The sequence below is a fragment of the Diplodia seriata genome (genome assembly GCF_021436955.1).
Source record: "Diplodia seriata strain FDS-637 chromosome Unknown scaffold_2, whole genome shotgun sequence".
Taxonomy (NCBI): Eukaryota; Fungi; Ascomycota; class Dothideomycetes; order Botryosphaeriales; family Botryosphaeriaceae; genus Diplodia; species Diplodia seriata.
Window position 1 is genome coordinate 3,763,696 of NW_027117309.1, and position 23,019 is coordinate 3,786,714.

The 23,019-nt window shown below is 50.2% G+C and overlaps 5 protein-coding genes across 5 annotated transcripts; 3 read left to right on the forward strand and 2 right to left on the reverse strand.

Moving 5' to 3' along the window:
- Positions 1-2,005: 2,005 nt before the first annotated feature.
- Positions 2,006-3,940, reverse strand: SLS55_002497 (uncharacterized protein; the record flags this gene model as incomplete). Its single annotated transcript, XM_066773979.1, has 3 exons — positions 2,006-3,085; positions 3,139-3,725; positions 3,778-3,940. The coding sequence occupies 3 exons, from the start codon at positions 3,938-3,940 to the stop codon at positions 2,006-2,008; spliced, it is 1,830 nt and encodes a 609-aa protein (XP_066636546.1).
- Positions 3,941-4,655: 715 nt separating this feature from the next.
- Positions 4,656-9,784, forward strand: SLS55_002498 (uncharacterized protein; the record flags this gene model as incomplete). The annotated part of the gene is made up of 3 exons (XM_066773980.1): positions 4,656-4,844; positions 4,925-8,455; positions 8,849-9,784. 3 exons carry the CDS (start codon positions 4,656-4,658, stop codon positions 9,782-9,784), a joined length of 4,656 nt encoding a protein of 1,551 aa, XP_066636547.1.
- Positions 9,785-10,487: 703 nt separating this feature from the next.
- On the forward strand, positions 10,488-11,363 carry SLS55_002499 (uncharacterized protein; the record flags this gene model as incomplete). Its single annotated transcript, XM_066773981.1, has 2 exons — positions 10,488-10,805; positions 10,860-11,363. The coding sequence occupies 2 exons, from the start codon at positions 10,488-10,490 to the stop codon at positions 11,361-11,363; spliced, it is 822 nt and encodes a 273-aa protein (XP_066636548.1).
- Positions 11,364-11,960: 597 nt separating this feature from the next.
- inda1 (Amino-acid permease inda1) lies at positions 11,961-13,891 on the reverse strand (the record flags this gene model as incomplete). The annotated part of the gene is made up of 5 exons (XM_066773982.1): positions 11,961-12,215; positions 12,271-12,826; positions 12,874-13,332; positions 13,384-13,509; positions 13,560-13,891. 5 exons carry the CDS (start codon positions 13,889-13,891, stop codon positions 11,961-11,963), a joined length of 1,728 nt encoding a protein of 575 aa, XP_066636549.1.
- Positions 13,892-14,873: 982 nt separating this feature from the next.
- On the forward strand, positions 14,874-16,679 carry SLS55_002501 (uncharacterized protein; the record flags this gene model as incomplete). The annotated part of the gene is made up of 1 exon (XM_066773983.1): positions 14,874-16,679. One exon carries the CDS (start codon positions 14,874-14,876, stop codon positions 16,677-16,679), a length of 1,806 nt encoding a protein of 601 aa, XP_066636550.1.
- Between the last annotated feature and the right edge of the window lie 6,340 nt (positions 16,680-23,019).

A 23,019-nucleotide genomic window follows, 5' to 3' on the forward strand; every position in this document is an offset into this window, starting at 1 on the left:
CCATGCAGGACGGAAGCCCGAATGGCACATTTACCGCTGTTATTGGCCTCCAATGCGTGCTTTTCCGCGATCGCCGAAGGAGCCATGGTACGCGCACACTGGACTTTCGGGGGAGATGGAGGAGGAGGAGGTAGAGTGAGTCTCTTGACTGTCCGACTTGCCAGCCTTGGAATCACCTCTGGCGGAGGTATAAATATGCCCCGGCTTCAGACCGGTCGGACGAAGCTTGCTTTGCGGGCTTGAGTAAGGTGAGTGCACTGATGGGGTAATGCCTAGGCTCTGCTCTGCCCTGCCTCCGGCGCCACCAGAGAGCATCATATGCAGCCAGGGATAGAGATAGTCGGACGGACAGGTCCGCACCGGCGTGTTTTCGGCGTGCCAATAGCATCGCCTCTTCAATCGACGACATGACAAACCACGTCATCTCCTGTCAATATGCATCTTCGTGCTGCGGAATCATCGGGTGGCTTGCTTTTGGTCACCACTAGCGCACTGGTGCCGATTAAGCGCCCAAGGTACTCATCATCAAATCCACCCCAATGCCAGCAGTCGGAAAGATATCCAGTATGTGAGTTCTGGCCTTCGCGGCCTTTATGGATTGTCAGGAGACAGCTCAAGAAATGCAAGCAGATGGTGCAAAAAGCAGAGCAGATGCACTCGCCAAGCAAAAGAAACGCTGCATGCATGCCGATAGCGTGGCTGCTTGTCTGTTCTCCACCGCTCCTCGCCAAGCATGCTCTACATATGCAGGCATTATCTGTACGTGTGCGTGTATCTTTTCCCTGCTTGTGATTTTACGCAATGAACGTCTAGTCAGGTTGCACGCCTATCGCTTGCGCACGCTCGCACGCAATCACCATGCAGGCTGAGGAAAGCCTGGGACGGCCCGCAGCTGCTGCCTCGCCAAAGCACGTTTATCTTCACCATTGTCGGCGTACGGCGCCTTATCGCATATGTACTCATTGGAATCTTCCCAAGACCAGAGTGGATACATGGTGAGCTTTATGTTTCTCCGGCGCCCACATAGGCCTTTTTGGTTTCGAAATCTGCACCTTGTGCACGAGGGAGGAGTGTAGAGTCATTTGCAGCTAAACGAAGTCTATTTCTATGCCCAACGAATATCTGCGGAGCACTGAATCGATAGTACCGTTGCAAGCCCTTGTAATTTGGCTATCTTTTAGGCAAGATCAGCAACGAGTAGAATAATAGCGCGATTCTTCTGCCTTGTCTCTCTGCGCAATCCCCACATGGAATCTCTACTACTGTATACTTACCCAGCAATCGGACCAGCTTCTGCCAGCCACAGCGCCATTCGTGCGATAGCCGCATTACTTATCAATCTCCATGATCGGGCTCACGGACAGAAAGATATGACACCATTATTCAATCGTCGACCCAGCCGCTTGCAAGGTACCTGAACACTGGCCTCAAAAGAGAAACATGCAGCACTGATAAGAGAGAGATTACCAACAGCTTTTTCCAGCGAGTCAGCGACGCCGGGGGACGGGGGCCTCTTGCGCGTGCTCCCATGCTTTGCCGCGCCTGCGAGATCGACGGTGCATCGTGCATTGCATTTTGCATCTGCAAATGGGGCCCTCGATATCAAATGATAGAATGCGAGCTGGATGGGCAGTGAATAATTAGCGCGTTGAGGTATTACACCAATGAGGGTGGACGTCTAAGCTTCTGAGGCAAGAGCACGGCGGCAAGCTTCGACCCAGGCGACAACAGTGAAATGAGCGTTGAACGCCTCGGACCACCTGGATTCAAACACACGTTAAACACCAGTCCAGAATGCTCACAGTCAATGTGGAAACCACTGTTCTGCTACCATCCTGGGATGATGCGCCACATAATTATGCCACACCTGAGGCTATCTACATGCTATTACCCACCAATGGCCCAAAACACCACGTCGTAACTAGTCGTTATCGTTTGACGCCCATCCAAGCATTCGTTGATCATCCAATCGTTAATTTCTCATCGACAAGCGTTTCCCTGCATTTCAGTTGGCCACAACGTCTGCCAACGGAGTTCTTGGGCCGAAACGAGTGAAATCATCGTTGACCTTGCGCCTGAATAGGCCAAGGTCCTTCAGGAAGTCATCCGCATGAGACTGCAACTCTGCAGCAAGCACTTCATGTGGATCTTCCTCTTCCATGAGCTTCCTACCCGCGTTGGGCTCGTTCTCCTTGTCTTCGTGTTCAGGCGCGGGATCGTCCTCCTCGTCCTCCAATCCACCGTATAGGTCCAGGCCTTGGATAGGGGGCAGCACGATGGGGTTCTTCAACTCGCCCAACGCAAGAGCCAGATGACGACGTAAAGCTTCCGATTCAGCGCGCAGGGTCTGATTGAGTGGACGAAGTTCCTCGACCTCTGCAGTCAAGGCCTTGATCTTGGCTTCGGAAACCTGGCGGGTCTCCTCCATGAGACGCTGCATGACTTCCACGCGGCGCTGATAATCCTCCAGCTCTGCTGCCTCAGCCTGCTGGCGACGTAGGGTAGAGGAGTTGACGGAAGTCTGCAGCTGGCGTATTTGCTCGGCCATGGCAGCAATCTGGGCGTCACGCTGGGCGGATGACATGGAGTCTTGGTTGACGGTGGCGCGGGTGCGAATGCGCTTAGCCTGGTCGGCGTAACGGAGTGTGGAAAGAGTCTCATCGTAATCGGCTGGCGCGACGCAAGCAACCATGGCCGTTTTACTGTTGCCACCAAGAGAATCCTTCAACAGCCAGGTGAGGACACTGTCACGATAGGGAACCACATCACGCTTCTTTCCATGGCCACTGCGGGGCCGGCCGTCTGACGTGGAGCCGCTACCAGCATTCTGGGCCAGAGCTGCAATCACGCGACCAAGCGTGGTCAGAGACTTGTTGATCTTACCACCCTCAACCAGACGCTGTCCTGTGGCCTCGGTGCTCTTGGCGCGCTCAGATCCAGCAAGATCAACAAGACGCATGCGAGCGGAGCGTTCGATCGTCTCGTCAGTGAGCAAAGAGTGTTGCATCTGTTTGAGGTTGATGGTGAAGACCGCGTGGGAGCGTGAGGAAGTGTCGTTCATCTTAGTGGCAGCGGTCGTACGGTTCTGGAGACATCAGAGCGCGCATTCGAGGGATGGGGTCGAACAGGAGCACTCACAAGGTCACCGATCTTCATGAGACGATCAACATCTGCATGGCTTCGTACAGAGGCGTCGGTCAGGCCCTGCACATAGACGCCATCCGTCTGGGATTCGCGGATTTTCAGGTAAACAGGCGGGTTGGTGCGGTGGGCCAGCAGGTCGCGGACATGTTCGTTGTAGACCTCGAAGTAGGATACGTGCACGCTGTAGGTGGTGTTGGGGCTGGGCTCGTTGTTGATGCGGTCAAACAGAGCCTCGCAAGTACGCGGGATCAGACCAGGCTGCTCAGGGGTGCCCATCATGGTGTAACTCTTGCCGGAGCCGGTCTGGCCGTAGGCGAAGATGCAGGTGTGGTAGCCGTCGAAGTTGTGGTCGAGGAATTCCTCGCCGAATGAGCTGTAGACGTCCTCTTGGTGGGCATAGTGGGGATCCGACTCTCTGTGGGACCAGAAAGACTTGTCGAAGATGTACGACTTCTCGTCGTAGACCTTGCGGCTGTTGACGCGCGAGTTTGCCGGGTCGCTGGCTTCGGCGGGCGGCAGAAGGGTGGTGGTTTGGGTGGTGGGATCCATGCGAATGAGGCATTGGGCACCACGCTCGATCTCTGTCCATGGTCAGGGTGATGGTGGTGGTGGTGGTGGTGCAGGAGGGCTCACCTCTGCGCACGAAGGCGCGGCAGCGCACGACGACCTTGACGTTGCCGGCGTCGTCCATGGCGGATTGCGGCGGGTGGGGCTGAGGGTCAAAGGCGCGGAGCGAGGGAGCGGAGGCGGTGGACGCGAGGTCGTAGGCGTGGTTGCGGTAGGCGTGGGGATCCATGGCGGCTTCCAGCAGAGCACAGCACGTTGCAAGCACGTCGCGCCGGCGGAGAGCGAGGAAGGTGTACATGCGCAGTGTTTGCCTTTTGCCGGATTGCGCCTAGCCGGGGGATGACGTAAGATCGCCGGCCGGGGGATGCGCCTGCAGCGCGTTGTCAAGGACTGCTGGCGCGACCGTGCGAGAAACGAGTGGACCAGATGCGCGCTGCAGTGCTGTCGATAGCGGGTGGGTGCTGCGTTGGAGTCGCACACGCGTTTGTTGACTGATGCGGCGCTTGTGTGCCTGCGGCCTGCTCCCTGACAACCACGTCCGCGTTCCAGCGGGAGCCCGACGCCTAGCGCGGAGACCTCATCTACGGTGTACCGCCAGCCATGGGTTGAGCGCGAGCGTGTCCGCGAGATGCAATGTCTCGGCGCGCGCGTGGCTTGTTTCAGGGCCGGGACCCGCCTGCTGTTTCGACTGGTGGAGCCTCGGCGCGGTGCCTGTACGTAGTACTGTGTACTGTGTACTGTGTAGCATGCGGAAACGATGCCTGAGGCATTGAGCGCACTGACCATCGAGCCGCTGCTACCTATGCAAAAATCCGTAGGCGCCGACGCCTCTTGCACCTCGCATCGCGAAAGGAAAGATTATCCTGGCCGCCCTACGACGCGCGCTGCTCATTGGCTTTTCTGCCTCCGTCCGCCGCGCTGCCCCTTGCCGGCGTTCCCAGACGATGGCCTCTTCGTCTGCCGAGGGTTTGGCCCGCCTTTTCCTGGCCCGCCTCCCGGCAGGTGAACAGCCTGCTGCAGTGGACACCGTCATCGCCGACTTGGATGAGCGCACCGCGATGCGCCAGATCGATGTCCCATCCGCAATTTTGTCTGCCGAGCTGTCTGCCGAGCTGCTGAAAAAGTGTCCCGAGGTGAGACGATCCTGCGAGAGGTGAAAGTGAGCAGTAGACGCCCTTCTCGCCCCCTGCTTGGCTGCGCTGACCGGCTCCAGACCAGTGAGAAGAATGCGTCGGCCGCTCGGTTGGGGCGTGTGTTGATGGAGATTATCAACAACACTGCTCACGATGCCATTCCGTCCGACCTTGTCCAACTTGGCATTCGTCATCCATTTCTGGCAAGCCGTGTCTTTGCCGAAGCTACTTCCTTTCTTGCCCACAGCTCTGCTCGGCTTAGGAATGAAGGCGCTCTCGCTGCCCCAGCGTCTGCCGTCAGCTGGGCCTCTCCCTTGCTACCGTCGGCGGCTCCAACCAGCGACGAACAGGCAGACCGCGCTGTCCTCTACTTGACCTTTCTCAAGCTTTTCTTCTGGTCCAATGCTGCTTGCGTCATCTCGGTGGAACTTCTCCAAGCTCTGCTTGTAATTCTAGGTGCTCGTTCTGAGAGGTTGGCCTATGCAAGTAGAGATTGTCTGGCTGCTGCTTTCCACAGTCTTCACATTGGCAAGGCCGTCCTCGGTGAACCCCATGAGGCCGTCTCGGATGTGTTCGGCCCTCTGAGCATCCCTATTGGAGAACTCATATGGAGCCGAACCGTTGACCTGCTTTCTACACCGTCCGATCTGGGTTACTGGCCTTCCGCGTTCCACATCTGGTTCCGGTGGTTTGCACTTGAGGGCCATGTCGGCCCTTCACGTTCGATCATGAAGCAACACCAGTACTGGGAGTTCTTGCAACTGGGCCTGCGGGAAGGTTTCTCCGAGCAGCGGAAGTTTTGCTTGCACATCCTGACAGCATCAGTTCGTAAGGCCATGGCCGAGGCCGAGGATATACATCCATATGTCGCAAGTGCCACGCAACCCGGCTTCGAAACCGACTTCACCAGGTATTGCACGCTCTTTGAGACCATCATTCTCGGGAGATATCTCAACCAGGTCGAGGAATGCATGCCGGATCTGCAGAGCCTGGCTTGGAAGTCAAGCATACATCCTACATGGATCATCACCCTCTTGCGAGCTTCTCTCCGCCCGGGGGTTCAGGACGGCATCCGCAAGCTCATCGGAACCAGACTTTTGCAAGGCCTCATCCCTATGCCATGTTCTGCTTCTGAAGCCTACCAAGGGTTCCTTGCATCAGCTTTCCTACCATGGGTTACGCAGGGCTTTCTTTTCACGGCCAGTCTCCGACGCAACGGCCAGCACGTTCGCTGCGGACACGGCCAGAGTCTGAGTTCTTTCATCTCCCAGCTTCTAGATACCTGTGCCGAAGACGAGTCCAAGCAAACTTTCGCAAGGGTCATCCTCTCTTTCATTCAAGAGCGAGGCCAGTACTTTTTCCCACATGCGCTTCCTTACTGTTTGCAGGGGATCATCGATGGGTTTGCGCGAGAGGACGGGGCCAGAACCAAGCTGGCAGTCGAGGATATCCCGCTGCTTGTTCGAGTGGCCACCCGTTCTGGGCTTCCCGAGGTTGCGCGCGATTATTCTACTGCTGCAGCATCGGTTCTCATCGAAGAGGCCACATCGGACCAACCGGGGCTCCTTGACGCAACACCTGGCTTTCAGCTTCTAAAGCAACGCTGGGATGACGTTCGCAATCCGAACGATGCTAAGACTGCATCCACTCTCGACATTGGCAGCCTCAGCTTGGACGCCGAAAGTAAAGCACCCCTCAAGTCATTCGTGCAGACGCTTCGCGAGAGTCAATACCGTTGCCTGCAGGGCGACGGACTTCTCATTGCATGTCGTCACCTAGCTCAAGTAGTTCGCCAGCATAGCGAACTTGATCCCGAAGACCTGCATACGTCACTGGAAGCCATCTGGGACGAAATGGAAACTCAAGAATACCCAAGGTCTTCTCTGATGCTGCTACCGGAAATTTTCTATCACCCTAACTGCCTTCGCGCATCCTCAGAGAAGACACGGACCCTCTTGGCCCGGGCATTGCCCGCCTTTCATACCTTCGCCGAAGGAAGAATCTATGTTCTTCCACCACTGGTCAAGGCACTTCGAAGGGCTTACTTTCAGATTCCGGAAATGGTTAGCTTCTTACCGCTGGAAGGTTTTATAGTCCGCTTCGCTGATCGCCCACCGACGGCGAAGCTGGAATTTTTGATGGAGGCGGCCGTGGCCGATAAGTTGGCTGCGATTGTGCCTCACCGGACGTATGCTTCGTATTACGGCCCAAGGGAATCTCAGGGATATGCGGCCATGTTCGACCTTCTCAACAGGATTCCCGTGTCCGACAACGCCTTCGCTAAGCGCATCTTCGATCAGGTGTTGAAGCCTTGGTTAAACCAGAAGATGCCGATACCCATGGTTAGCAAGTGGAAGGCCACAACCCAGGTGCAGACAATGCTGCTACTGTCTCAGAACTGCTTGGGGGCCGCGTCAAAGGAGGAGGTTGCGCTATACCTGCGAAAGTTTACGAAGATCCTCGCAATGGAGCCACTACCTCGGTATCGTTTCATCTGGGAGTGGATGATTGCTCGAATATACGTGCGTGAGCCCGAGCAACGCCAAGGGTTGTTAGAGGTGCTGGGAAATGACGACCATTCGAATCCGAAACACCTGGCTTCCGTGATGAAGATGGCGGTGATGGTGGCCCGCCTCCCAGACGCCAACGAGGAGTTTGGGCACAAGCTCATGACTTTCCTGATCGCCCTTTCAGCGAGCCCTAAGATTGTCATTCGGCATGAAGCTCAATGGTCATTTCCGCCGCTTTGGGACCATGCAGAAGCCTGTGGGTGGACGAGGGTAACTGACAATCCGGCATTTTCAGCTCTCAACAATCACATCAGGTCTCTCGACAAGTACTCCACGCCTCCGCCTCAGCGGATGCTCAAATGGCTGGATCCGATCAAGGACCACAGCCTCGAGCTTCTATTCCGAGGAATGTATCTCGACTTTGATCCGGCGGAGGCCAAGCTCGTTTCAGCCGATGACTTCAAGGCAGTATGGGCGGAAGATGAGCAAGAAGGCACTTATCCGCCTCTGCAGATGCCACTTGGAGAGCACGAGGCGGAGACGAGTGCTAGCGATCCAGCAGGCGAAGCGCAGGGCGAGTTTTCAGCAGTGGCAGGTGTGGAAGAGAGTGTTGGGTTTTTGCAGACCAAGGGCATGGCATGGCAGGAAGCGCTGCTCGCGTCGCCGGCGGCGTCATCGACACGGCCCAGCACGCCGTTGGTTCTTGTCGGATCTTTGATCGACAACGCCTACAACCTCGGCGGTCTTTCGCGGGCGGCGGAGATCTTCGGGTGCGCATCGATGTACATGCGGACGCTAGAGACGTTGAAGCACAAGGACTTCACATCGGTGTCGGTGTCGTCGCACTCGCACCTCCCAATCCATGCTCTCCCGCCAACAGAACTTCCCGACTTTTTGCGGGCGCTAAAGGTCGAGGGATACAAAGTGGTAGGGGTAGAGCAAACGGACCGAAGCCTCGTGCTGGGTGCTCCGGGCAGTGATCTGCCGGAGAAGTGCGTGCTGGTCATGGGGAGCGAACGAGAGGGCATCCCCGGGACGGTGCTGGCAGAATGTGATATCTGCGTGGAGGTCCGCCAGGTTGGCGTGACGAGGAGCCTGAACGTGCAGACAGCCGCGGCGATTGTATTGTACGAGTACCAAAGACAGCACCACGGGAGATAGAGGTAGAATGCAAAATCATGTCCTCGCTGTGACATGCCGCGGGCCAATTCCGTAGGGCTGCCGGGGCGCACTTCCCGTTCGGGACATAGAATCCCGCGGGGAGGTGACGGCGAGGATGCAAGCGTCTCCAGGCCTGGCTGTGAGAGCAAGATGCGAAGCTGTTCCGAGCTGCGTGTAGCTGATGTCGCTGCACATGCACAGGGCGGGTGAGAGGGAGCGAGGTCGGCTGGCATGACTCGCGCGCGAGCCTCGGTTCATCGGACGCCTACGCTTCTCTCTACCTTGTCCATTTGCGCGCTGCTTCCACCGCGTTCATAATAATATCGTCTCCAGCCTGCACGCTTCTCCACCCCGTTCCTCCTGATCTTCCACACAATGAGCTCTTCCGAGGGTGGTGCGCCGCCCGCTCTGCGCCGCCGGCAGCTGCACGCGCTGCTTGCTGGCTCCCTGCGTTCGACCGACACCAACCTACTGCGTCTGTCAAAGCTCCTGTCGTACCCCGCGGGCGTCGACAGCACCCTGTGCACCATCAACTACACCCTCACCTTTGTGCGCACCGGCCTGCAGAAGCACCTCGAGGCCAAGCTGCGCTCACTCGCCCTGGGCATTGCCGAGAAGGCGTCGGATGCCCTGCTGCCCGGCGACACCCTCATCGCCTCGCTCCCGCCCACGCCCACAATCCGTCGCCTCACCCGCACTGCCGATGCCACCAAGAAGCTCGAGGAGCTGATCTCAGACTTCCGCGTCTTCGTGCGCATGTGGGGCCTGCTCGACCTGTACATCTGGGGCCGCGCCACCTACCTCGCCCCTCCTGCAGACGGCGTCGTCAGGTCCATCACCTGGGCCCAGGTCGTCGTCAATGTGCTGTACCAGCTGCTCGAGAACGGAGCGTACCTGGCCAGCAAGGGCATCCTGAACACGGACGGCTGGACGGGCGAGGCGGGCGCGAAGAGGCAGACGTGGTGGTGGCTGTGGAGCTCGCGCTTCTGGGCTGCACACGTGGGCCTCGAGCTGTGCAGGCTGGGCTATGTGTGGCAGCAGGAATCCAGGCAGGCCAAGGCCGAAGGCGAAGAGAAGGAAGACAAGCTGGAGCGGAGGAAGAAGTACCAGCGGTGGTGGAGGGATGTCATCAGCAACGCCGCCTACGCGCCGCTGACGGTGCACTGGAGCCTGGAAGAGGGCTGCGTGAGCGATGCGTGGGTGGGCTTCTGCGGGATGGTGGCCGGCGGCGTGGGACTGCGCGACAAGTGGCGCCAGACAGCGGCTTGAAAAGTACGATGGAAGCCGGAGCAGCGAGCCGATGGCGTTGCGGGCCGTGATACCACGCCGGCCCAGCATCGGCCCCGACGACACCCACTCCGGCCTGCTGCCGCCCCGGCAGGTGGCCTGAGACTATACGCGAGCAGCGCTGCCTCGTGCCTCCTCCCCTTTGACCTGCCGAGAGGCGGCCTGCCGCGCTCCAGCCCGCCCCGCGCCCCGTCCCAGCGGCCAACGGCTCCTTTTGGACTGTAGAAAATAGACTTGTTTCGTCGTCCCCGCTCTTCCTGGGTGCGAAACAGCCGTGTTTCGACGCATGAACGCCAAGCCGTTTCATCAATCTTCGGCAAAGCGCAACGCCCGACCCGCCTGCGCGCCAAAACATCCACCAGCCGCCGTGCCCTGTCCCATCCAGGCAATCTACGTCCCCACGAGCCTCCCCTTTCCTATTGATGGAGAAACGTCCGCAATCAAGCTGCCGCGCGGTCAGTGCCTGCGCCGCCAGCCTGGTCGGCCTCGCTTGCTCGCTGGACACCGTGCTTTCCGTGGAAACAGGACCCACGCGACGCATACTGACTGACATATATATCCGCCGTGCGCTTGATGGGTTGAGACCAGCATCCCACTGCTAGACAGTCCATTCGCTCGCACCAACTTTCTGTTCATTCGTTCCTGGCCCGGCGCCTTTCAAATTTACCTCAACCCAATCAACGCCATGTCTTTCAAGTCTCTTGCTGTTATCGCCGCCGGCGCGGCTACCGCCAACGCTCACGGTGTCATCCTTGACATCGTTTCCGGCGGCAAGACCTACGGCGGCTGGAACGCCAACTACCAGTACTACAATCCCGTCCCCGAGGTTGCTGCCTGGCAGGCTGGTGGCTACGGCCACGGCCCCATTGTCGGCACCCAGTACACGACTGCCTCTATCAACTGCCACGACGACGCCGTTGCCGCTCCTATCTACATGGAGGCCGCCGCCGGTGATGAGATCGCCATCTCCTGGGGTACCCCTGGTAGCCCCCCCAGCGCCTGGGTAAGCATTCCGGAATCCGTCCGTAACTGAGCTCAAGCTGACCGGACCATGAAGCCCACGAGCCACCACGGCCCCATCCTCACCTACATGGCTCCCTGCGGCGGTGCCGACGCATCCGGCGACTGCACCTCCTTGAACGTCACCGACCTCGCCTGGACCAAGGTCTACCAGAAGGGTCTCATTACCGGCGGTGACGTCGACAGCCAGGTCTGGGCCACCGACGAGCTCATCTCGAACAACAAGACCATGGTCACCATCCCCACCTCGCTGGCCCCCGGCAACTACGTTCTCCGCAACGAGATCATCGCCCTGCACGCCGGCGGCGAGGTCAACGGTCCCCAGAACTACCCCCAGTGCTACAACGTCAAGGTCACCGGCTCCGGCTCCGGCCAGCTGACCGACGGCGTCAAGGGTACCGAGCTGTACACGCCCGAGGACACCGTCTTCAACATCTACGCCAACATCGACTCCTACCCTTTCCCTGGGCCCGAGCTCTGGAGCGGCGCTTCGTCTTCCTCCAACGCCACCAAGCGCTGGGCTCGTGGCTTCAAGGCTTAAATGTTTGACGATGCCATGTGATGCCAGAGATACCTGATTGGCAAGGAAAAAACCCAGCATATTCTTGTAGATACTTGCGCGTTTTCTTTCACCTAAATACTTATCGACCGCTGTCGACAGACTGCAGCGTCTCATTTTGCTGAAAATATATCTTGGTAGCTTGCGAAGTCCACATTAATATTCCGTGCTGTTGTGATTTGATTGATGATTCCCGCATGTTGTGCAGTCGTGTCTGTGACCAATGTACTAACTATCACTAGAGTAGTGTCGACAACCAAACAGGTGTGCAAGGAGATCAGTCATCCATGCTTCCGCTCAAAGCCAGTTATATTTTACATACGGCCGCCGTGCGCGGGTGGGTCTATGTCATGGTTTATTGTTTCTCTGTAAAGCGACGAGAGCTTTACGCAGGTATCCGTTTCGTTCACCCATCCCTCTCACTAGCTGTACAGCTAGGGATGTTAGATATGCTATTGCGTCATTGACGCAAATATGGAGACATACTGCGAGATGGCGAGGTCAGTCAGGATTAGATGACTTCTGGGCTGCTCTTCCGCATCTCCCCATATTGCATGCTATCAACGACCCGGAAAAAGATTATACGACGACATTCAAGGCTCTCCGCCACCTGGGCATGGCGGCAACCCTCTCGCGTTCGGCCATGATAGTATCCCAGTCGACAGTGCGGCGACCACTGTCGATATCAATCTGGGAAAGCTTGAGCCAACCGGTCCTTTTCCAAAAGTAGCCGCAGATCCAGAAGAAAATGACCACGAAGAGCGCTAGGTAGTCCTGGAAGAAGCCCTCGGCATCGTTGACACCTCCTCCGAGAGGCCAAACGGCAGTGTAGAACTGAAGATGCTATGTTAGCGAAATAATCAAGGGATCGAGATATGAACAGGCTCACCTGCGCAATGAGAACCAGGACTACGAGAATGAAGCCAATCCATGAACCGTACACACCACCAACCGCGCGGAATGGAATCTCGTCGATGGTATGACCATGGTGGGCCCATGCGGCACGAAAGCGGATGTGGGCGACGCAGATGCTGCCCCACGTGAATAGCGCAGCCAGACCGGATAGGGCGACTAGCCAGTCGAAGACGATTTGACCGTCTTCGTCGAGATTGATGTAGGCTAACAGACCGCAGGCGATGATGGCGATGGTCGACCAGAGAGGACGACCGGCCTTGTCGATGTAGGCGAAGGCCTTGGGGGCGTAGCCCTGCTCCGCAAGGGCGGTCAAGGTACGGGATCCCCCGTAGACGCCGGACAGACCGATGGAGATGACAGAAACAAGAATGACAACATTGATGAAGCTGTCGAATCCAATCAAACCGGCGTCATTTGCAGCGATGACAAAGGGAGAGGCAGCAACATCAATGAAAGGGTTGGCGCCAAGGAGCCTGTCGTCATTGTAGGGAACTAAAAGCCCGACAAAGAGCAGCGACAGGATGTAGAAGCTACACTTATAGTCAGCACTGTAGGTTCAAAATCGACTTTTACTTACAGAGTGATACGCCAGAAGACCTGCTTGACGGCACCCGGCAGCTGCTTGGCAGGGTTCTCGGATTCAGCAGCGGCCAGACCGACCAGTTCGGTACCAGAGAACGAGAAAGCGGCCGTGACGAAGACGGAGCACACGCCTTTAAAACCGTTCGCGAAAGCACCCGGGTCATACCAGAGACGGGCACCCCAATACTCACTGTAGTTCCCGTTGGACGGTCCTCCGCCCAGCACACAGATGAGGCCGATGAGAAGGAAGATGACAATGGTGGACAGCTTTAGCAACGAAGACCAAAACTCTTCTTCGGCATATCCCAGGACGCCAAATATGTTGATAATAATGATGGCGACAAGGAAGACAGTGATCCATACGCCGACACCGACATCTACGCCCCAATAGCGCACTGTCATGCCGGCGACCACAAGCTCCAGAGGGAGAACTATGGCCCATTGGAAGACATAACTACCCGAATGTCAGCCTGGTTATGATTGCAATGGCGAAAATTGCACTCACTTCCAACCCATGGCGAACCCCCAGGACGGATCGATGAAGCGAGTGGAGTAGGTGTAAAAGCCGCCACTGACTGGGTACATGACGGCGAGTTCTCCGAGAGCGTAGACGACATTGAAGATCATAATACTTTGCGCGGATCAGCCAAGGGGGACCATTGATGCGGAGGGCAGAAATACCCAATAATGCCAAAGGCAATGAGCACAGCAGCAGGGCCACCGCGGTTGAGGGCGCTTCCGGAGCCGACGAAAAGACCAGCTCCGATGGAACCACCGATGGCGATCATGTGGAGGTGACGTTTTTGCAGGGACTGGTTGAGCTGGTTGTGCACATTTGCCCCGGTGCGGCGCTGGAATGACTGGGGGGTGAAGCCCAGCCTAGTCCAGAGGCCATATCTCTCTTGATGCTCCTCAGCATAGCCAGCCTGCGGCTCTTTGTAAGCTGGAGGGATCTCATCGCTCCCACTGGTCTTGATGCCGCCCTTCTCCACAGCGTCTGCCCTGTCAGCCATGGCGGCGTTGGAGACGGATCCTTGAGGTGAATGAGAAGGAAGAGGGGTATCGAATGGAGACGGAAAGGTGTGAGGGGGCCAGGCGTCAAAAGCGCAAGGAAAGACACTCTTCTTAAGCTGCAAAGCAGCGATAAGGGCAGGTCAGGGCAGGGGCTTGGCCTAGGAAGCACAGCATGGCCAGGAATGCGGATAGGCCTGGGTGGAAGATCAATACGAGGGTCTGGGAAAGGCTTGGCGATCCCGGGGGGTGAGCATTGGATCTTGGTATGCTCTTGGGGAACGCCAGAGGAAGCCGACCTTCCAGAAGGATTCTAGACTGCCAATGCACTGTAGACAGCGCCAAGAACGGGCTGGGGGCGGAGAAGTGCAGTGCGGCGGAAGCTGCAGCCGGCAGGCGCTTGGCAGGCAGCGGAAGGGTGAATCATAGATAAGAAGATAAACAACATGCTTCGTAGAACTAGACAGAGTCGGTGCTGGACGGCTTTCTCGGTATCGCAAGCAGGCGTTGGAAGCGGACAGTCAGATGATGGAGCAGGGGGTCGACAGCTTCCAGTGGTGCCTAAACTGGAGAGCGAGCTGGCTTTTGCCAAGCCATCCCGGGGTGGTATTGGCCATTGGGCGCTTGGCAGCGGGCGGGGTGGACGACTGTAAGCGATTCCCTGCATCCTTCATGCGACCCTCAGTCATCCCATACCGGCGAAAGACGTGAAGGATCGCATACGGGGCATTGTGCCACCTCGGCTGCGCGCGTGAGGCGGGCTGGACCTGTGGCGGTGGCTGTGGCGGTGGTGAGAGGCGAAAGTGAAGGTGAAGGTGAAGGTGAAGATGAGGGTGAGGGCGGAGAGCGGAAGCGGAAGTGCACGGCGGTCGCTTACGGCATTGCGGCCACAATTCCGCTGCGCTCTCTCAGCATTAGGAGACGCAGGTTGGTTGCATTTATTTTCCAGCAGCCGCTCCCTTTCGCTGTGCCTTGTCTTTAGACATGGACAGCCACAGTCTGGCGCAGACGTTGGGGCGGGTTCTCACCTTCCTATTCGAGGAATCGGTGGCTTGCACCTCCCACAACCATCACAACCACGACGTCCGCGCCTACCTCCACCACGCCGACACTTGGCACCAGCTGCACACGTTCCGCGCCTTGCTGTGCCAGCGCCCACCCTTGCCACCTCTGCCGCCCCAGCTTCTGGAAGACATCGACCGCATCCTCAACCACCTGCACAGCCGCCGCATCCTTGTGTCCGCCTCTTCTCTTCCGCCTCTCTGCCGCGTTCCCTCGGATGGTCCGGCCGCCATCAACATCGCCCTCTGGCGAGGCGACATAACCGCCCTCGACCACGTCACTGCCATCGTCAATGCCGCAAACTCGGCCCTCCTCGGCTGCTTCCAGCCCTCTCATCGCTGCATCGACAATGTCATACACTCCGTGGCCGGTCCGCGCCTGCGTGCCGAGTGCAACCGGCTTATGGCGCACCAAGCCCGCCCCGAGCCCGTTGGTTCGGCCAAGGTCACGCCCGCCTACTGTGCCGCCGCTCAGTTCGTCTTGCATACCGTTGGGCCTCAGCTACCCGAGGGCAAACCGCCCTCGGACCAACACAAGCAGCTCCTCGCGAGCTGCTACAAGTCCTGTCTCGATGAGGCTGAAAAGCTCCCCCCTCTCCCAGACGGCCGTCTTGTCGTAGCTTTTCCTTGTATCTCCACCGGCCTCTTCTGCTTTCCCGGCCCACTTGCCGCTCAGATCGCCGTCGACGCCGTAGTTGGCTGGTGCAAGGGCCATCCAGACACGCCTATAACCCATGTTGTTTTTGACGTCTTCCTCGAGCAAGACGAAGACTACTATCGGAAAGTCCTCGGAGACGCCGTTGCCGCAGGTACAGTGAGCAGCATTGCCGGCCAAGTGCCAGCCAGTCTCTCGGTCGTCCCTCCAGTCATCGAAACTGCACGCAGTTGGCTTTTCCAAGCAGATTACCTCCTCATAACCGCCGGTGCCGGGCTGAGCGCTGCCGCTGGTCTCGACTTCACCTCGCAATCGCTCTTCCAGAGGCATTTCCCAGCTTTCCGCCGCTTCGGCTTGCATCGCCTCTACGACACCTTCGGCTGGGATGAATGGCCTTCAAAGATGCACAAATGGGCTTTCTACTTCACTCAATTGCAACTGACGCGCACCTGGCCCGACTCGCCGCTCTATGCATCGTTACTTGACCTTGCTACCACCCATTTCCCCGGCCGATTCTTCGTGCGCACCTCCAACGCCGATGGTTTCTTCCCCGCCAACGGTTTCCCAGACGAGCGCTTCTCCTCGCCTCAGGGTGCCTTCAAGTACTTGCAGTGTCTCCGAAACTGCCGTCCAGATGCATATTTTCGCTCGAAGCCGTTCCTTGACGCAGCCTTGCCCCTGATAGACCCCAAAACCCAAGTTCTGGCCGACGAGAGCAAGGTCCCCGTCTGCAAGTACTGCGGCGGCGCAGTTTTCCTCTGCGTCCGTGCAGGGGATTGGTTCAACGAGCGCCCTTTCGAAGAGGGGGAGGAGCGCTACCAAGACTTTCTGGACGAGGTAGAACGTGAAGGGAAGACTCTCGTCATTCTCGAGCTGGGTGTAGGCATGAACACTCCGAGTGTATTAAGATGGCCGAATGAGGAACTGGTGCGATGGGGCGAAGGGAAGGTCAAATTAATCAGGGGCGGCGAGCAGGCTTCCGGCCTTGTCGACTTTGACCTAGAAGCCGATGGCAATGCCATTGGCATCGATGGGAAGATTGATGATATTGTAGCCACCCTTCGAAGTAGTTGATAGATTCGGCAAATTACTGAAATACTTAACGGCAAATTACTGAAATACCTAGTTTCTAAAAATAATTTCTAAAATACCTAGCATCGATGAAAAAATAGTAAATTACTAAAATACCTAGTTTTTAAAAATAATATCTAAAATATCTAGGTGCGTGAATTGCTGACCCCCCCTACACGATTACTGACCCCCCCCGCCAGATTACTGACCCCCCCGGCGGATAATGGCGGATATCGGCCATTTTAAGCAATTCCGGTATATACCCGGCTAGCGTCTTGGCAAGGAACACCAAAATATCAGCACGCGTTTTAGGCCTTGCATCGCGCCCAAACAGGCTAAATACCATGTGCGACTTTTTTCTAGGCATTGGCATATACCTTTATTAACATAGGCGAAGATGCATCGTAATGCGACCGCTACGCAAAGCGTGGTGTTAGTAAATATACCCGCCCTACTAAATTCGCGACGTATGGTGTTCCTCGCTTCGCGCGGGCCGTAATGGCGACTAACGGTTATAAGTTTAGCGCCCTCGGACTTATAATCTTCCGGCGCCGGCGCGGCGACCGCGCGCACAATGAAACACCTAGCCTGCGCGTTATCTGCTCTTACGCCTACGCCTAGGGTAGCCCTTAAGGGTATAAATAGCGCGCTTCTGCCGCGCCGTATAAGTGCCGCTAGGTGGGTGCCGCTGGGTGGGTGCCGCTGGAAGGTGCCGCTGGGCAGCTGCGATCCGTGATGCTTAAGGTGATAGTGCACGTAGGGTGACGATTAAGAGGTTTTAATGCAGTGGAGAAGATGGCAAAATCCCCGTGAAATTACATACAAAATCTAGGGATTTAGGTGAATATCCTAGGGGGGGTTAATAATTGGGCGGGGGGGGTTAGTAATCGTACGGGGGGGGTTAGCAATTCACGCGCCAATATCTATACCCTTATCTAAGATGTCTATAAATTTAACCCCTTTATTTTTAAAATTTAATTCTTTTTTCGCTAATTATTAATCTCTCTATTCTTTTTCTTCTCTTCTTTTTAAAAGAGTAATCTATTCTCTAGTTTTTACTATTAAGTACTAAGTAAATTCGAAGAATTTATTAAGATCTTATCGCTAATAAGTCTATCTACGGTAATAAAATAATAGAGAGTAGATAAATAACTATTATAAATAAGAGTTAAGGCCCGTTTAATAAATTAATATTACGGTAAATTACTAAAATACCTAGTTTTTCGAAAATAATATCTAAAATACCTATACCCTTATCTAAATACCTAGTTTTTATAAAATTTACCTAAATACTCTACTTTTAAGTATAACTTTTTATACATTTTCTTATAAATTATAAAACGGGCGAAACTAGGTATTTAAGTAAATATATTATAACGGCAAATTACTAAAATACCTAGTTTTTCGAAAATAATTTCTAAAATACCTATACTCTTACCCAAATATCTAGTTTTTATAAAATTTACCTAAATACCCTACTTTTAAGCATAACTATTTATACATTTTCTTATAAATTATAAAACGGGCAAAACTAGGTATTTAGGTAAATATATTATAAAGTAGGGTATTTAAGTAAATAATATTTACCGAAATACCTAGTTTTTTTTTAAATTAATGGCGTATTCTAGACTCTTTCTTAAAATTAATCGCGTATTTTAGCCCCTATTTAGCCTCTTTTTTAAAATTAATCGCGTATTTTAGCCCCTTTTCAGCCTCTTTTTAGCCCCTTTTCTAAATCTATATAATAGGGCAGTTCTATATAGGTAAAAATAGTAGAAATCTGCTACCATAGCAGATTCTTAACCATTCGAAGTTGGCGCAATCTATTTCGACTAAAAAGCTGCACGAGATGCTACTAAATTATATCTAGCATAGCGATACGAATCTTACGTATCGAAAAGAGCCGATAAAACGCGTACGTATTAGAAATATAAACTAGCTAAGTGCGAATTTCTACTTTAAATTAGATAGAAGAAAGATAAGTAATTTACTATTTTTTTCTCTTTTTAATTCTTTATAATTACCCTAATTGTAATTAATTTAAATTTTACTATTTTTTTCTATTTTAAAATTCTTTACAATCACCCTAATTGCAATTAATTTAAATTTTACTAATATATTCTATTTAGACGATGTAATTATTAAGAAACTTAAGCCTTATACGTATTTTTCCACGCAAATATATAAAAATTAACGATATTAACGTTCTATACGCGTTCTAATCGACTACCAACGCAATATAATTAAGAAAGAACCCTAAATTTAGCTAAATTTAATACGTACCCTCGAGCGTATTAACTATAAGGTTAATATTAACTATTAGCAGGCATGGCGAATTCGTAAATAGGCGAAAATCGAGGCATTTAGTACTAAATTAGAGATAATTCGTCGAATTTAGGTAAGTTTATTTATAAAATTAGCTATTAAAACTAATTTGTTTATTACTAAATAGCCCTACCTTCGTAAAATTCGATAAAATTACGGCAATAGAGGTAGTTTTACGCGATTTTCGCGTGATAAAGAGAGTAGAGCATTTTAGTAAGTAATATATTATATATATATTAAGTAAATATACTAATTTATTTATTATTTAGATATGCTTTCGTTGCTTCTAATACTACTTGCGTAGCAGCTATTATTAATAATCGAAATTTTATTTCGATTAATACTACGTATATAAAAGTAGAAGCTTCTAGTTATTTACTAGTAGCTTCTATGCTCGATTCTAATAACTAGATTCTTCTAATTGCCTAGGGAATTTACGCTGGCCCTAAAAATAAGCGATTCTAGCTTAGATTTTTACGCTTTATTAATAAAGCGTTAATCGAAGCTAATCGTACGATTTTCGAGCGCGAGGAAGAGAAAGAGAAAGAATCGGTATTAAATACGCCGAGATTCGCTTTTATAAGCGATCGTGGTATAGGTTTATTACCTATAATTTTCTAGCTATTTTCGCTGGCTTATAATTATTATTATAGCCAGCATTTAGCTAAAAACGTTAGTAAAGAATGTAGTTATTCGATTGCGTAGTAATTTCGATAAGTAAGTTCTATTTTACTATTTTATTCTATTTAATTAGAGCCTAACTGGCTTAATTAATTAAGAATTTAAGCTAATTAAATTCTAGCTAGTGCATATTACGAACGAATTCGAATTCCAGTAAAAACTTAACGTAATTCGAGTACTAAATACTCGAGAAGTAGAGTATATCGATTAAATACCGCACGATTAATAGGTAAAATACGCAATTCTAGTAAAAAACCATCCTAGATACGGCTAAATAACGTTAAATATCTCGAAATCTATAAATTCTTTATAATTACTACATAGAAAACAGCATATTCTGCTCGCACTAGAGGGTATTTAGAATTTTATCATGCAAAAATTCGTTTAAAATAGTTAAAAACGCATGGAATCTCTACTAATAGACTAGATATAGGCGAAATTTCAAGCAGAATTGCTAGAAGTAAGTAAATTACTAAAATATTCTAAATTAAATTTAAACTAATTAATTAATTTAGTCACGCACCTGGCGAGCAGTAATTTCTAATTACGAACGCGGCCTAGGCATAGTTTTAAGAGAACGCGTGCAATTTATTATAAATCTCGAAGATAAGACGTGTTTCTGCCTCGATTTTTAAGATTTTCGAATTTTCTGCCGCCACGCGCACGCGCTAATTACCTAATTTAGGTATAATACTTTAGAATACGCTAAAGAAGTACATTCTACTAAAAATTACCGAGTTTTCTATAATAATTCTTAGTATTTAAAGTCTTTTGCAGTAAATTTCTTTGCTTTAGATGGCGATACCTGCTTAATTATAGAGGAAATACGCTAAAGGGGGCGTAGAAGACCTCGTAAAAACGAGCGTAGGCGACGCCTTACTATATAGCAGTAATTACGCTAGACGCAGTAGAGAGAAGACTAAAGAAATATAATTCGCGGGCCTTATACGATTCTTCGCCGCGATTAGCTCGTTTAGCAAAGAGAAAATTACGAAAATTCGCAAGAATTAAGCTAATCTAGTAAAGATTTAAGTGAATTTAAGGGATTTTCTTCTAATTCTAAGAAAGAATTAGTAGAATTCGACCTAGAAAATGCGAATTTATAAGAATCTAACGAATCTAGCGAATCTACTATAGAGAATAAGAAAGATTTAGAAGAAAATAGTTCTAGCAGCCCTTAAGAAATCTAGAAACACGCGAATCTATAGAAATCTAGTAAATCTACTATAGAGAATAAGAAAGATTTAGAAGAAAATAGTCCTAGCAGTCCTTAAGAAACCTAGAAACACGCGAATTTATAAAAATCTAGCGAATTTACTATAGAAAACGTAATAGAATTAGTAGAATTCGATCTACTAGGCAACGAAAATCTATAAGAAACCAGCCTAAATAGCGAATCTACTATAGAAAATAAGAAAGAATTAGTAGAAAATAGGCCTAGTAGCCCTTAGAGAATTTAAGGGCACGCAAATTTATAGAAATCTAGTAAATCTAGCGAATCTGCTGTAGAGAATAAGAAAGAATTAGAAGAAAATACCCTCTCTAGCTTAATTTTAAGCTAGAATCTAGATTCTAGCTTGCAAAGCAACGAATTTAAGCTGGATTTTACGCTAGTTTCGCGTAATTTAAAGCGTTCTGCGCCGAGAATACGCGAAAGCGTAAGAAAAAAGGCACTTCGCCTTATAGAAACGAGTAAAATTACTAAAAACAAAGATAAACTTACGTAGGATTTTATTTTAAAGGCGTTTAGTGTTTAATTTGCTTTATTTTCTTGTAAAATACTAAAAGATTCTAAAAAAACTTGTAAAGAACAGCTTAAATAGAAAATAAAAAATGCGTTAATTTTAAAATTAATTTTCTCTTAAACGGTAGAAGATTTTAGGAAAATTTTTGTATACTATTAAAATATAGTATATAAAATACTTAAATTAAAAGTTTTACGTTTTTCTATAAAGAAACGAAGTCGATATAATTTTTTAAAAAAACCGAGTATTTCGATAAAAAGTATTTATCTAAATATTCTACTTTACATTTTATTTATCTAAATACCTAGTTTTTTATAAATTACGAACTTTACTTTATATAAGGTCTATTATTTACCTAGATAACTAGGTGGGTATTTAGATAAGGGTATAGGTATTTTAGAAATTATTTTCGAAAAACTAAATATTTTAGTAATTTACCGTTAATATTATCTATCGCGTTAGCGGAAATATTAATAATTTAAAGGCTAAGCTTATATAAATAAGCTTTTATATAAATATTTAAAAAATACTACTTTACTTAAATTTAGTAAAGCGAGACTTCTATTAATACTACGTCTTATATATTAATTATATCGTAATATAACTTTATATATATTTAAAAAAAACTATATATAAGTATCTAGAAAAAAGTTATATATAAATTATAGTTAATTTAGATATAATATACGTATTATAATATAGAGTAAAAGAATAGAGAGATTAATAAATAGTAAAGAAAAAATTAAATATTAAAAATAAAGAAATTAAATTTATAGATATTTTATTTAAATATCTAGTTTTTATAAAATTTATTTAAATACTTTACTTTTAAGTATAACTTTTTATATATTTACGAAAAACCGAGTATTTAGATAAATAAAATATAAAGTAGAGTATTTAAATAAATACTTTTTATCGAAATACTCGATTTTTTTAAAAAATTATATTAACTTTATTTTCTTATAGAAAAATATAACTTTTAGTTTAAATACTTTTTATACTATATTTTAATAGTATATAAAAATTTTTCTAAAATCTTCTATTATTTAAAATAAAATTAATTTTAAAATTAGCGTATTTTTTATTTTCTATTTAAGCTATTCTTTATAAGTTTTTTTAGAATTTTTTAGTATTTTATAAGAAAATAAAGTAAATTAAAGGTGCCTATAAATTTAACACCCCCATTTCTAAAATTTGACACCCCTATCGCTAATTATTAACACCCCCTATATTTCTAGTGCTGCATCTCACCCAAATTAACTGCGATTTCTATAAAACTTTTTTCTAGGCATCTATATATGTCTTTCTTAACATATACGAAGTTGCATCGCTATATTACTAATTTATAAGGCGTGGTGTTGATAGAAGTATCGCTTTACTAAAGTAGTGTTCTTCGGGTATCCGTGCGTAAACTTACCTAAAGAAGCTTAGCGTAATCGGATTATTTATATTCCGGCCGGCGCGGTAATGCCTTCTTAACTTCGCCCGCAATAACCACCCATCTATCTAACTACCGACCCTCGCCTACAACAGCTATTAGCGCGTTAATAGGTGGATTTACTAGCGATGAGATTTTATTATATTCTTCGAAT